Source organism: Mirounga leonina, unplaced genomic scaffold (genome assembly GCF_011800145.1).
Source record: "Mirounga leonina isolate KUSES-001 unplaced genomic scaffold, KU_Mleo_1.0 Mir_175, whole genome shotgun sequence".
NCBI lineage: Eukaryota > Metazoa > Chordata > Mammalia > Carnivora > Phocidae > Mirounga > Mirounga leonina.
The window spans coordinates 24,769,243-24,781,602 of NW_023270453.1; the positions used below are offsets into that span (position 1 = coordinate 24,769,243).

The window sequence follows — 12,360 nt, forward strand, 5'->3', positions numbered from 1 at the left end:
ACAGTTCTATCTGCTTCATTGGCTTTGGGACGTGGGCTGTTGCCACTGAGGTCAGCTGCTTTGGCCACACATGGGATGGGGTTAGTGGGTGCCACCCTTTACAAGAGACAGGGAACAGGCCGAAGGGCACTGGAGCCTAGCAGGGTTTGACCATGTGTGTCAGGAGAGGGAGGGTGACCCAGAGGTGTCAGACACTGCTTTCACAAATGATCTCATGGTGCCCTCGGAACAGACTGGCCAGGTAGCACCAGGTAAGCAGGCTGGCGAGGCTCAGCGATGTGCCTGGGTCCTGTCACTTTGGAACCCAGTGTGGGCTCGCTGGTTTGCTCTGCACCTGGTATTCCTCCCAGGCTCCGGACTGACCTCGGGCCACTCCCGGATCTCATCACAGTGAGTCTCAGCCCCAAGCAGGTGAATTTCCCACCCTGGGACCTGGGGGACTTGGCTCACATGGGGCTGGACGCAGATGGCCTGTCATTCTCTTGGAAGCCCACACTGTCAGTCTTCCTTCCTGTCCTGTGGGGGAGGGGGGGCTTGCTGCCCTCCCCTCAGACCTCAGAGGCTGTCCCTGTCCCCCTAAAGTAGGCCCCCTCCTCCCATTATTATCTGTGCCACCTCTTCTCTGCAGCCCTGTGTCAATCTGTAAGTATTCATGCATATTTATATCTGGCTCTCCCACCAACCTAAGCTCAAGGAGGAGAGCATAACCTTTTTGGTTAATGTTGTATTTAGATTGTCAAACAAAAGCTCTTTCAGGGGCGCCTGGGTGGCTCAGTTGGTTGAGCGACTGCCTTCGGCTCAGGTCATGATCCTGGAGTCCCGGGATCGAGTCCCGCATCAGGCTCCATGCTCAGCGGGGAGTCTGCCTCTCCCTCTGACTCTCCCCCTCTCATGCTCTCTCTCTATCACTGTCTCTCTCAATAAATAAATAAAAATCTTAAAAAAAAAAAAAGCTCTTTCAAGTAATCAATGGATCGAATGTATGTGGTGGGACTTGGTTAGGATGGAGGTTATGCAAATCCGTAGATGAAAAACAAGCCTGCCACGGGGCCTCCGGTACGTGACATGTGTTCTCTGGGCGTTGACCTTCCTCTTTTCTAAAGTGAGCCGGAGAAGTTGAACGAGACCCACCATCCCAGCCTGTGCGCACACCATCAGCGAGGCCTCGCTGTCACTTCCTTGACTTTGCCTCCCCCAGCCTTTGCTTGAAGCGCGTCACCCGTTTTCAGCAGTGTGCAGTCTTGGCGGCCTCGGCTCCACAGTCTGCCATCGCCCTTCAGATGTTCTGCCTGGCCTGTTCTGAAGATCACCCACATCTCAGGGCTGCCGCAACAGGGGGAAGGCCCCACCCCAGAGGGTGACACCTTCAAGCTCCAAGAAGGAACATGCGGTTGGCCTCACCCGCGGTCAACAGGCATGGCTTGCTGGCTGGCTTGGGGAATCCCCTCTGTGCCCTGGACCCTACATGGTCCCATGTAGTTGAAGCAGCAGTCAGAGCTGTGGTCACAGCGCTGTCTCCCACCTACTGGACAAAACTTATAACTGCATTTACATCCTGTGTTTTGAGCCCTCCACCCCCGGCAGGGGAGGGGTGCTGAGCCACTTGATGCTTCCTTTTGGAATTTTCATGCCCCAGCAGCTGCCACCCCAACCCGAGTCCCTGAAACAAAGTCCTCTTCTTTTGGAACCCATCTGTGAGAACAATGGCCTTTATTTAAAAAATAATTTTTTTGTAACACAAGAACGGATCACTGTGACACTTCCCCGTGCCCCCAGACGGGGCTGAGAGATGGCGGGGTCAGAGGCCAGCAAAGTCTCCTTTGTGCTGCTCCAGCCACTGGTCCAGCGTCCTGGCCTTGGGGTTGAGCCTCAGGGTCAGTTCAATGTCACGGTCAGGTTTCAGGGCATAGAAACGGAACATGTTGGCCAGGTCCCGGGCGCCAGGGAAGCCATACTTCTCATAGTCCTCCGGGGTCGTCTAGAAACAGAGGGGAGTCTGTTGGGTCTGTCAGCATCTCTGTCACCCCAGCTGTGGACAACCCAGTCCCGACCCAAGTCCTTTCCAGTAAGTTCCTCTGAAAAAAGTTCAAAAACCACTGTTTTAAGTCAACTTAAATCCTGTTCTTTCAAAGGGTGCCTGGCTGGTTCAGTCAGAAGAGTGTGCGACCCTTGATGTTGGGGTCATGAGTGAGAGCCCCACATTGGGTGTAGATATTACTAAAAAAAAAAATCGTAAATCCTTTTGAGTTCTTTTGAGATCATGAGATGGAAACTTCTCAGCCCTTTCCAAACCAGAACTCTGCAAACATCACTTTCTTACTCAAAAACCGAAGCTGTTCTCCTTTCCTGACCAAACTGAATGTAAACTCAGCTCCTGAAATCGTCCACAGCTGCATCAGACCTTTCTTTGTTGAGACGTAATGCACGGCCATTTAGGGCATGTTTTCTAGAGCACCTCCTTGCGCTAAGGAAGCACTTAACATCAATTACTCCGTTCAATCCTAACAACCAGGGAAGGAGATATTATTCATGCAACCATTTTATAGATGAGGATACTGAGGCAGAGAGGGTCTGGGACTGTGCCTCAAGGTCACACGCTGGTGGGTGTTAGGGCTGGGAGCAGGATCCGAGTCTGGGGAGTCTGACCCACCTGAAACACGCCCTGCCATGGCGTCCCCATCATTGCTTTGCTCGGGTCTGGGGGCTCTGGGGGTGGTTTTTATCTTTCAATGACCTGGGAGTTTCCCAGATTTTCTTTAATAAGTCAGTCTCACTACCATAATGGGAAGAACCAATAAGAAACAAGGCACCTGGGGTTCTGAACAGGAAGACTGAGGGTCAGCGGGGAGAGGGGGCCAGAGGGCCTCCCGCCCACCCAGCCAGGCCAAGAGGAGACGGGTGGGGCCCATCTCTCTGGTCTCCTTCCCCTTCCCTCCCTCAAGTCACACCCCAGAGAAGCCCAGCACCCCTGTGTATTCATGCCTTGCCTTGGACCCTCGTATCCCCTCTTCCTGGAAACTTCCTCACTAGTTAGTCAACTGCCTAAGCCAGACCTGGCTCAGCAGCCACACCTGGCTCCCAAGTACAGCATGACAAAGGTTCACAGTGATGAATTCAGATTTACCCTGCTCGGAGTGAGGGGGCCGCCCTAGATACTGCTTCCCTACCACCCATAAAGCCCCCACTGGGGGTGAGAGTGACCAGAACGGGCTGCCAGAGCCCCCTGGTGGGAGCTGGGATGGCACCAATCCGGGGCCCAGGACCGCGGGAGCCCACCTTGGCATTGCGCACGGCCTTCCCAGTGTGCTTGGAGAGCAGGGCGGCGTACTCCTCTGCTGTGTGCTTGCAGGTGCTGAGCCCAATGTTCCGGCTGACGTATTCTTCCGGCATCTTCAGCAGGCTGAGCACCACGGGACCCAGGTCGGTCACAGATATGCCATCCATGGGCACATCACCCATGGGCAAGCCTGGGGGGGGAGGGGAGGTGTGCTAGCACATGTTCCTGCCATGCCCACCGCCAGGACACGGGCACAGGTCAGCGCCCCCAGTGTCTGTGGTGGAGGGTTCACTCAGGAAACAGGATGCGATCCGAGCTCTGCCACCTTGGCCCCTGTTTACGCCCTGAGCCCTGGTTGCTCCATTTATAGAGTGGGGCGAACGCTGGGCCTGCCCACCCTCCCGGGGCTGAGACAGGAACAGGAAGGAAATGAAGGGGCTGCTCCCGAGCCGCTGGCCCCCGTGCACTCTGTGGTATCTGGGATTCCTGACCTGGAAAGCCAACTATGCTAACAGGAATGCTGGATGCCGAGGCCAGGGACTGGCCCAGAGTGGCACGTGGCAGGTGCTCCCTAAATGTGTGGAGTCGGTGGGTGACTCTACCTGCCAAGGTGGTCTGGTGGCTGGGGAGGCAGAGCAGGAGCACTTGGGTCCTGCCACTTTCCGCGCCCATGAGAAGGGTCCACCACAGCTGCCCATTCAGGTCACCCAGAGACTTTGTGGGGACAGAGCTCAGCTAGAGTCCGAACACAAGAGGTATCCCCGACCAGCTCTGCAAACTATAAAAGGGCGATGCCAGTGTGCCAACACCAGGCCCAGACTGCTCACCGTCCCTGCTGTTCACGCACAGGGGAGGGGTGGCCGGCTGAGGACCCTGGTCAACCACAGGACACGAGCTGCCTAAGGCTCCCTGTAGCCCATTTACAGACGGAGAAGAAAGTGTTTTCCTACTCTGTGACACCTACCACTGGACCTGATCCTCCAAGTCCTCTCTTTACTCCCGAAGGAGAAGTAACAAGTGTGCTCATCTCTGGGACGAAGCATCGCATCACTGCCTCCTGGCAGATTTTCTCATCGCCCCTGCAAGAGTCAGTCACGTCCATTCCACAGAGCAGGAAGCAGAGGCCCAGGGAGGTTACATGCTTTGTGCAAAGTCACAGGCCTAACATGAGGGAACCAGGGCTTGGACCCGGAACCATCTGAGGACAAGCCCATTTTCTACAACACCCACAGCTCCCCTCAGTGAGAGCGGACGCTCAGGAAGGAGTAGGGCACTCACTCAGCAAGTAGCTCTTTCCATCGGGGGCTTTCTGGGGCAGGAAGTAGGAGAGGAGATTCTCAAAATAGCAGGACAGCCGCACACTGGTCATGGGAACTCCGATGTCCCGGAAATATTCCTCTACCTCCCCTTTGCCATCAAAGTGGCCTGCTGCCAGTCTCCCACCCGTCAGCTTCTTGATGTTCTCCAGGCCGCTGTAGACCACGTAGCGAAGGCCCAGGCGCTTGGCCAAATCGGCCAGCAGCTTTCCCTGGTGAGAAAGAAAGGAGAAGCCACAAAGCTAAGAGGGAGGATGTGTCCCCAGTCAGAGCCCTGGCTCTCCCACCCCCATTGCCACTGTGCCTGATGCTAAGAGGCTGACACCACTTCACCCTCTGATAAGGCTCCCTGTTCTGGAATGATGCTCGCACATGGTACCACGCCCTCACACACCACTGTGAACCTTCTGTCTTAGCGTCACTTCTCCAGATCACCCGGGTGGTTGTACTTCCCGATATGCTCAACTGCGGCCCTCCCACGTGCACTGTGATGGGTGGGGGTAGGTCTTCTGCTTGGGAGAGGGCCGCACGGAGCTCTCCCACCTCTGCCTGCTCCATGCAAAGCCATGCTCCTTGAAGGGCCCCAGCAGGCCGCTAAAGAGGTGGTACAGCTCAGGGATGAAGCACAAACACTGCTTGGGGGCCACACCTGCTCTGCAATGCACTAGCCTCGAGATCCTGGACCAGCGACCTAACCTTCTGGCAACGGTTAAACTGGGACAGCCACACCACCTGCCACATAAGAATGTGTAGGGGATTGAACGGTGGCCTCCAAAAAGATATGTGCACATCCTAACCCCCAGAACCTGTGAATGTGACCTTATTTGGGGGAAAAAATCTGCAGATATAGTTAAGGAACTTGAGATCATCCCAGGTGGGCCCTCAATCTGAGGACAAGGGTCCCTGTAAGAGACTGAAGAGGAGACATGGAGAGGAGAAGGCCACATGAAGGTAGAGACTGGGTGGATGTGGCCATGAGGAGAGCCAGCAGCCACCAGAAGCTGGAAGACGCAAGGAGTGGAATCGCCCTTAGAGCCTCCTTCTGAAGGCTCCTTGATTTTGGACTTCTGGCCCCCAGACCGGAGAAGAGTCAGTTCCTGTTGTTTTAAGCCACTCGGCTTGTAATGGCGGCCACGGGATGTGAACACAGGCAGTTGGGATAATGAGCCAAGACTGCCATCCATCAGAAAAGCTGTCCTCTCCACTTTGTGGGATGGGCTTCCATGTAAGATGTATTCAAAGACAATGTCAAGGCTAAAAACAAGTCTGGAGGCCAGTGGTCCAGTCCAATCTCCCTTTATTTTACGAAGGCCCTTTTTCCTAACAAAGCCCAGGGCAGGGAAGGCCCACGTCCAAAGCAGGGCTGTGGCTGGCTGTGGATGACCCAGGGCTGAAAGCTAATGTGCTGGCCAGTCAGCAGGTGCCTCTCCTCTGCCATCACATTCCACAGATCCCTGAGTACCTGTGTGTGACGGGCTCTGTGCAAGTGTCCCCATCTTCAGTGGGATAGAACAATGGCCACGTCTCACATTCTCTGTTTCCTATCCCTCCCCGTGCTGCCTGGGCTCAATAACCAACTAACTAGAGAGAATGTGCATGGAAAACAGAATAAACCGAAACATCCAACATGTCAAAGGGGACACGGGGACTTTCTGTGCTGATGGAAATGTGTTCTGATTAGATTGGTAATATGTGGGTATATTTATATTCAAATTTTATCCAACAGTACAATTAAAATGTGTGCATCTTATTATCACAAAATGATAGGTCAACAGAGTTGGTTTTTTGGAAAGTGTAAAAAGTTACTGGATGACAAAGTAGATTATCAGCTGGGGGCTAGGGGAGGGAGGAACCGGGAGTGACTGCTAATAGGTACGGGTTTCTTTTTTTTTCTTTTCTTTTTTTTTTTTTTTAAGATTTTTATTTATTTGAGAGAGAGAGAACACATGAGAGGGGATAGGGTCAGAGGACGAAGCAGACTCCCTGCCGAGCAGGGAGCCCGATGCGGGACTCGATCCAGGGACTCCAGGATCATGACCTGAGCCGAAGGCAGTCGCTTAACCAACTGAGCCACCCAGGCGCCCCTAGGTACGGGTTTCTTTTCAGGGTGATAAGATGTTCTGGAATTAGGTGGTGGTGATGGCTGCACAACTTTGAGAGTATACACTGAATTATACACTGAAAGGGCAAACTATGGTGTCTGAATGACATCTAAGCAAAAGTCACTGGAAGAGGAAGCAGCTGCCTCCCGCGCTCATTAAAGTCCAGGAGGACTGCATGGAAGAGGAGGGAAAAGGCCTGCAGTGGACAGTGGTCACAGGCAGGGTCAGCCCCTCTCTAGCAAGTTGGAGCTGCCTCCCAGGGAGCCCCTTGTAAGATGCCCTGCTCCTAGGCCAGCCTCCCCACATCTTCCCACCTGCCCTCACCTGCTTGACCTCCTGCTCCTGGCTGCAGTTTTCCCAGTAGTTGGTCACAATGAAGGCAGCATGGGCCCCACTCAGGGCCAGCTCCATGCTGGCTTCGTCATCCTGGTCTCCCCGGACCACCTCTGCACCCTGCAGCCCCAGCTCCTTTGCTGCCTTCTGCCCAGGGTCCCGTGTTACCACTCGAACCCTGAACGTCCCATCTTCCAGGAGCGTCCGGGCCACTGAGCCTCCCTGAGCACCTGTGAAGAGACAGAAAGACCTGCAGGGTGGGACCTGCCTGGGGGTCCTGCTCAGGGGAAGCCCCAAAGGGAACACTCCACACCAGCCAGACACCCAGACACTTTTCACCCGTGATCCTCACTGAACGCCTTACACCATTTAAAAAATAACAGCTTTATTGAGATAGAATTCACCCACCTTTTAAAGGGTAGATAATTTGTATTTATTTAAAAAGTATTTTGGAAAATCTGTATACTAGTTGGCTGATTTTGCCCAGAGTAAACAAATACTTATACTGGGCAGCTGAGACTTCTCCCACTGTGCACGCATCATACTTGCCTCGAATTTCACCAGTAAGACTCACTGCTTCAGGTCAAATAAATACATAAAGCATACAGTGCAGTGGTTTTTTGTATATTCAGAGCATGCAACCATCATCACAGTCAATTTTAGAACATTTCATTCCTCCCACCCCCCAAGAAAACCCATGCCCATCAGCACTCACTCCCTATCGCCCTCCCTCTCAGCCCTGGCAACCACTCATCTACTTTCTGTCTGTATCCATCTGCCTATTCGGGATGTTTCCCACAAATGGGATGATACAATATATAGCCTGCTATGTCCGGCTTCTTTCACTTAGCATGTTTTCAAAGTTCCTCCGTGTTTTAACAGGCATCACACCTTTTATCAAATGTTTGAAATGTGGGACACCTGAGTGGTTCAGTCGGTTAAGCGGCTGCCTTTGACTCAGGTCATGATTCTGGGGTCCTGGATGCATCAGGCTCCTTGCTCAGTGGGGAGCCTGCTTCTCCCTCTCCCTCTGCCTGCCGCTCCCCCTGCTTGTGCTCTCTCTCTCTCTCTGATAAATAAATAAATAAAATCTTTAAAAAAATGTTTAAAATGTATTATGGGGCAGCTGGCTGCTTGGGCGGTAGAACGAGCAACCTTAGGGTCATGAGTTTACTTGTACAAAATAAATAAGTAAAATGTATTACAATATTTAACGCATACACAAAGGGATGTCAACACCCATGTACCCACCCCTCAGCTTAAGAAATACAGTATTACCTACCATCTTCTTCCTTTTTTTTTTTTTTTAAAGACTGAGAGGCCCCCAGGCTGTCCCAGTCAAAAGAGCATGCAACTCTTGATCTCGGGGTCGTGAATTTGAGCCCCACTTTGGGTGCTTAAACTTAAAAATTGACTTAAAAATTAAAAAAAAAAAACACCTTTAGAATAGATTTAAAAATGACTGCCTTCAGCTCAGGTCATGATCCCGGGGTCCTGGGATCGAGTCCCACATCGGGCTCCCTGCTAGGCGGGGAGCCTGCTTCTCTCTCTCTCTCTCTCTCTCATGAAAAAATAAATAAAACATTAAAAAAAAAAATGACTGAGAGGGGCGCATGGGTGGCTCAGTCATTAAGCATCTGCCTTCGGCTCAGGTCATGATCCCAGGGTCCTGGGATCGAGTCCCACATCGGGCTCCCTGCTCTGCAGGAGGCCTGCTTCTCCCTCTCCCACTCCCCCTGCTTGTGTTCCCTCTCTCGCTGTCTCTCTGTCAAATAAATAAAATAACATCTTTAAAAAAAATAAAAATGACAAAAAGTAAAATCATTAAAAGGAATAAAATAAAAATCATCCATAAATATATGTGTAAGAAAACTGGCTGTAGCACTATTTGCAATAGTGGAAATTTGTAGACAAATGACATGTCCTTGGGTAAGAATCTGGTTAAATAGTCGGGCTCCCTGCTCAGCGGGGAGTCTGCTTCTCCCTCTACCCTTCCCTCCTGCTCATGCTCTCTCTCAAATAAATAAAATCTAAAATTAAAAAAAAGAAAGAAAGGGGCGCCTGGGTGGCTCAGTTGTTAAGCGTCTGCCTTTGGCTCAGGTCATGGTCCCAGGGTCCTGGGATCGAGCCCCGCATCGGGCTTCCTGCCTCGCAGGAAGCCTGCTTCTCCCTCTCCCACTCCCCCTGCTTGTGTTCCCTCTCTCACTGTGTCTCTCTCCGTCAAATAAGTAAAATCTTTAAAAAAATAAAAAAGAAAGAAAAAAAAGAATCTGGTTAAATAAGTGATCGATCCATGCCAAAGTGACTGAAAAGAATGTGGCAGATCTGTATGTACGACTTGCACAGGTGAACATGAACTCTCCTGGAGTGGAAAAGGTAAGTTGCACAAGTACAACTACCCTCACACAGTACTGGTGGGAACATAAAATGGTGCAGTCACTTTGGTTTTGGGTTTTTTTTTTTTTAAGATTTTATCTATTCATTTGAGACACAGAGATACAGAGAGAGAGAGCATGAGCCGGGAGAGAGGCAGAGAGAGAGGGAGAAGCAAGCTCCTCCCTGAGCCAGGAGCCTGATGTGGGGCTCGATCCCAGGACCCTGGGATCATGACCTGAGCCAAAGGCAGACGCTTAACCATCTGAGCCACCCAGGCGCCCCTGTGCAGTCACTTTGAAAAACAGTCCGGTGGTTTCTCAAAGGGCTAGACACAGTTACCATATGATCCAGCAAGTCCAGTCTAAGCATGCACCCCCCAAATTAAAAACATGTCTACACGAAAACTTGTATATGAAATGTTCCCAGCAGCATTATTCACAATAGCCAAGAGGTGGAAACAAATCAAATGTCCATCAATGGATGAGTGGATCAACATGATGTGGTCTACCATAAAATGGAATATTATTCAGCTATAAAAAGAAGTGGGGTACTGACACATGCTGAAAAGTGGGTGAACCTTGGGGCGCCTGGGTGGCTCAGTGGGTTAAGCGACTTTTGATTTCGGATCAGGTAGTGATTCCAGGGTGGCACTGGGTATGGAGTCTGCTTAAGAGTCTCTCTCTCCCTCTCCCTCTGCTCCTCCTCCCCACCCCAAACCCCAAAACAAAAAACCCCAAAGTGGATGAACCTCAAAAACATGATGCCAAGTGAAAGAAGCCATTCACAAAAGGCCACATCCTGTATGATTTCATTTACAGGAAATGTCCAGAATGAGCAAATCTACAGACAGAAAGTAGACTGATAGCTACCAGGGGCTGGGGAAAGTCAGGAGAAATGCTAGTGGGTATGAGGTTTCCTTTGGGAGTGACGAAATGTTCTAAAACGGCCTGTGGTGATGGCCACAGAGCTCTGTGTATATACTAGACATCAGCGAACTGCACACTTTAAATGGGTGAATTGTACGGTATGTGCTTTATACCTTAAGTTGTTCTATGATTTTAAAAACATATATAGGAAAGAAAAAAAAAACAGATGGGGGCAAAATAAGACCCTTTACCATTTATTTAAGTTTTTTTATTTTTTTAAAGATTTTATTTATTTATCTGAGACAGAGAGAATGAGAGAGACAGAGAGCACATGAGAGGGGGGAGGGTCAGAGGGAGAAGCAGGCTCCCTGCCGAGCAGGGAGCCCGATGCGGGACTCGATCCAGGGACTCCAGGATCATGACCTGAGCCGAAGGCAGTCGCCCAACCAACTGAGCCACCCAGGCGCCCTAAGATTTTTTTTTTTTTTTAAGATTTTATTTATTTATTTGAGAGAGAGCATGAGAGAGAGCACATGAGAGGGGGGAAGGTCAGAGGGAGAAACAGACTCCCCGCTGAGCAGGGAGCCCGATGCGGGACTCGATCCCAGGATTCCAGGATCATGACCCGAGCCGAAGGCAGTCGCTCAACCAACTGAGCCACCCAGGCGCCCTAGACCCTTTACCATTAAAAAAAATAATCTTTGTGTCTCTCTAACCTGTCTGGTAGGATACTCTAGAAACTTGATGACAGTGATGGATGGGGTTGTCAGGACGGAGGTGGGAGGGAGATTTAGTTTTGGTACTATGTGCACGTGCCACTTATTCGAAAAAGTTAATTTTTTTTTAAAACGTGAAAGGGGCTGTGCGCCCAGGTGCTGCCTCCATCCTGGCCCCCCCCCCCCCCCGCCCTGGCCGGGTCAGGGGTCCGAGACGCAGGACCCTCCCTCCAGGCCCCATCCACCCACCCTGGGGACGTCTCCCAGGCTCCGCGGGGCTGCGCTCGTGCTCGCTCACCTGTGGCTCCAAACACCACCACCAGTTTTCTGTCCGCCATGCTAGCCGGCGCGGGAAGTGCGGTCCCGGAGGCCCGGGGGCGGTGGGACGCGCGAGGTCTGTGATGCGTCCACCGGTCCCTCCTGGGACGACCCCGAGCGCGCACCGCGTGTGCCCAACGGGCGCCAGACACCCCGACCCCGTCCCCCACCTCCCGCACGGAACCTCCGGCCGCCGCGATCTCCACGCCCCAGCCCCGGTGGGAAACCTTGGAGCCGGAACGGTGGGCCCGGGCCTTGCAGCCGAGTTCACCGTCGGGGGGTGTGGGGAGGTGTGGAACCCGCGAGAAGGCTGACCCCGCCCGCAGCTCCAGCCCCGTCGCCCTGGCAAAGCCGCCCCTCCCCGGCCGTCCTGCGAGAAGGGACCCCAGGCCGCGCTGCTTCGGGACTCCTAGCGTCCGGGCCCTGACTCCGCGCGGAGCTGAGCTGCCATCCCCCCCTCGGCGGGCACAGATGGTTCGTCCCGGATCACGCGGGCCTGGGCGTGCATCCGCGCTGCGCAGCCCCGGCGGCTTGCGGCAACTGGGTTTGCGGGTCTCCTGGGCTCCGCGAAGTGCACGTGCGGAGCAGCTTGGCGGGCGGCTGGCGGTGAGGCCTACGAAAGCAAAAAAACAGAAAAAAAACACATGGTTTTATCTTGCATGAACATCTGGAACTTTCAGATACGGGGTGTCACCTAAAGATAATTAAACAGCATCTGGGACTCTCAACCCCCAAGGCTCTGAGTTCTTGCAAGCCTGACTCACCTTTGAGGTTGCGACTAGTTGCACGGATTTGAGTTATTTTAGCAGAAAAAGTGAGATTTCTCTGTGTTCAGCTAAAACTCAAAAATGGTCATGTTGCTCCTCTCCTGAAAACGTATTACTGGGTAATAATTTTTTTTTTCTTTCGTTTACTCATTCATTTCAAAATGTGTATTGACCCATCCGGGAATGTCAGCTTTGTAACAGCAGGCACATCTCTGTATTCACTGCTGAATTTCCAGTACTTAGCACAGCACCTGGCACGTAGGCGCTCAATAAATATTTGCTGACTGAC

The 12,360-nt window shown here is 52.3% G+C and overlaps 1 protein-coding gene across 2 annotated transcripts; it reads right to left on the bottom strand.

Moving 5' to 3' along the window:
• Nucleotides 1-1,695: 1,695 nt before the first annotated feature.
• On the bottom strand, nucleotides 1,696-12,360 carry NMRAL1 (NmrA like redox sensor 1). Of its 2 annotated transcripts, XM_035022158.1 has the most exons (6): nucleotides 12,069-12,360; nucleotides 11,285-11,917; nucleotides 7,020-7,258; nucleotides 4,556-4,805; nucleotides 3,277-3,467; nucleotides 1,696-1,978 (listed from the first exon to the last, which is right to left on the bottom strand). In XM_035022158.1, the coding sequence occupies exons 2-6, from the start codon at nucleotides 11,322-11,324 to the stop codon at nucleotides 1,799-1,801; spliced, it is 900 nt and encodes a 299-aa protein (XP_034878049.1). In that variant the 5' UTR covers nucleotides 11,325-11,917; nucleotides 12,069-12,360; the 3' UTR covers nucleotides 1,696-1,798. The 2 variants fall into 2 exon arrangements, with proteins under 2 accessions (XP_034878049.1, XP_034878048.1); XM_035022157.1 differs by having other exon boundaries at nucleotides 11,285-12,354.

Bases quoted from the DNA above. Each gene is read 5' to 3' on its own strand.
- NMRAL1 (XM_035022158.1), bottom strand. From the start codon at position 11,324: ATGGCGGACAGAAAACTGGTGGTGGTGTTTGGAGCCACAG. The intron at 4,806-7,019 runs GTGAGGGCAGGT...CTTTCTCACCAG, and splicing joins AGGAGCAGGAGGTCAAGCAG to GGAAAGCTGCTGGCCGATTT. The intron at 1,979-3,276 runs GTGGGCTCCCGC...CTCTGTTTCTAG, and splicing joins AGGCCGTGCGCAATGCCAAG to ACGACCCCGGAGGACTATGA.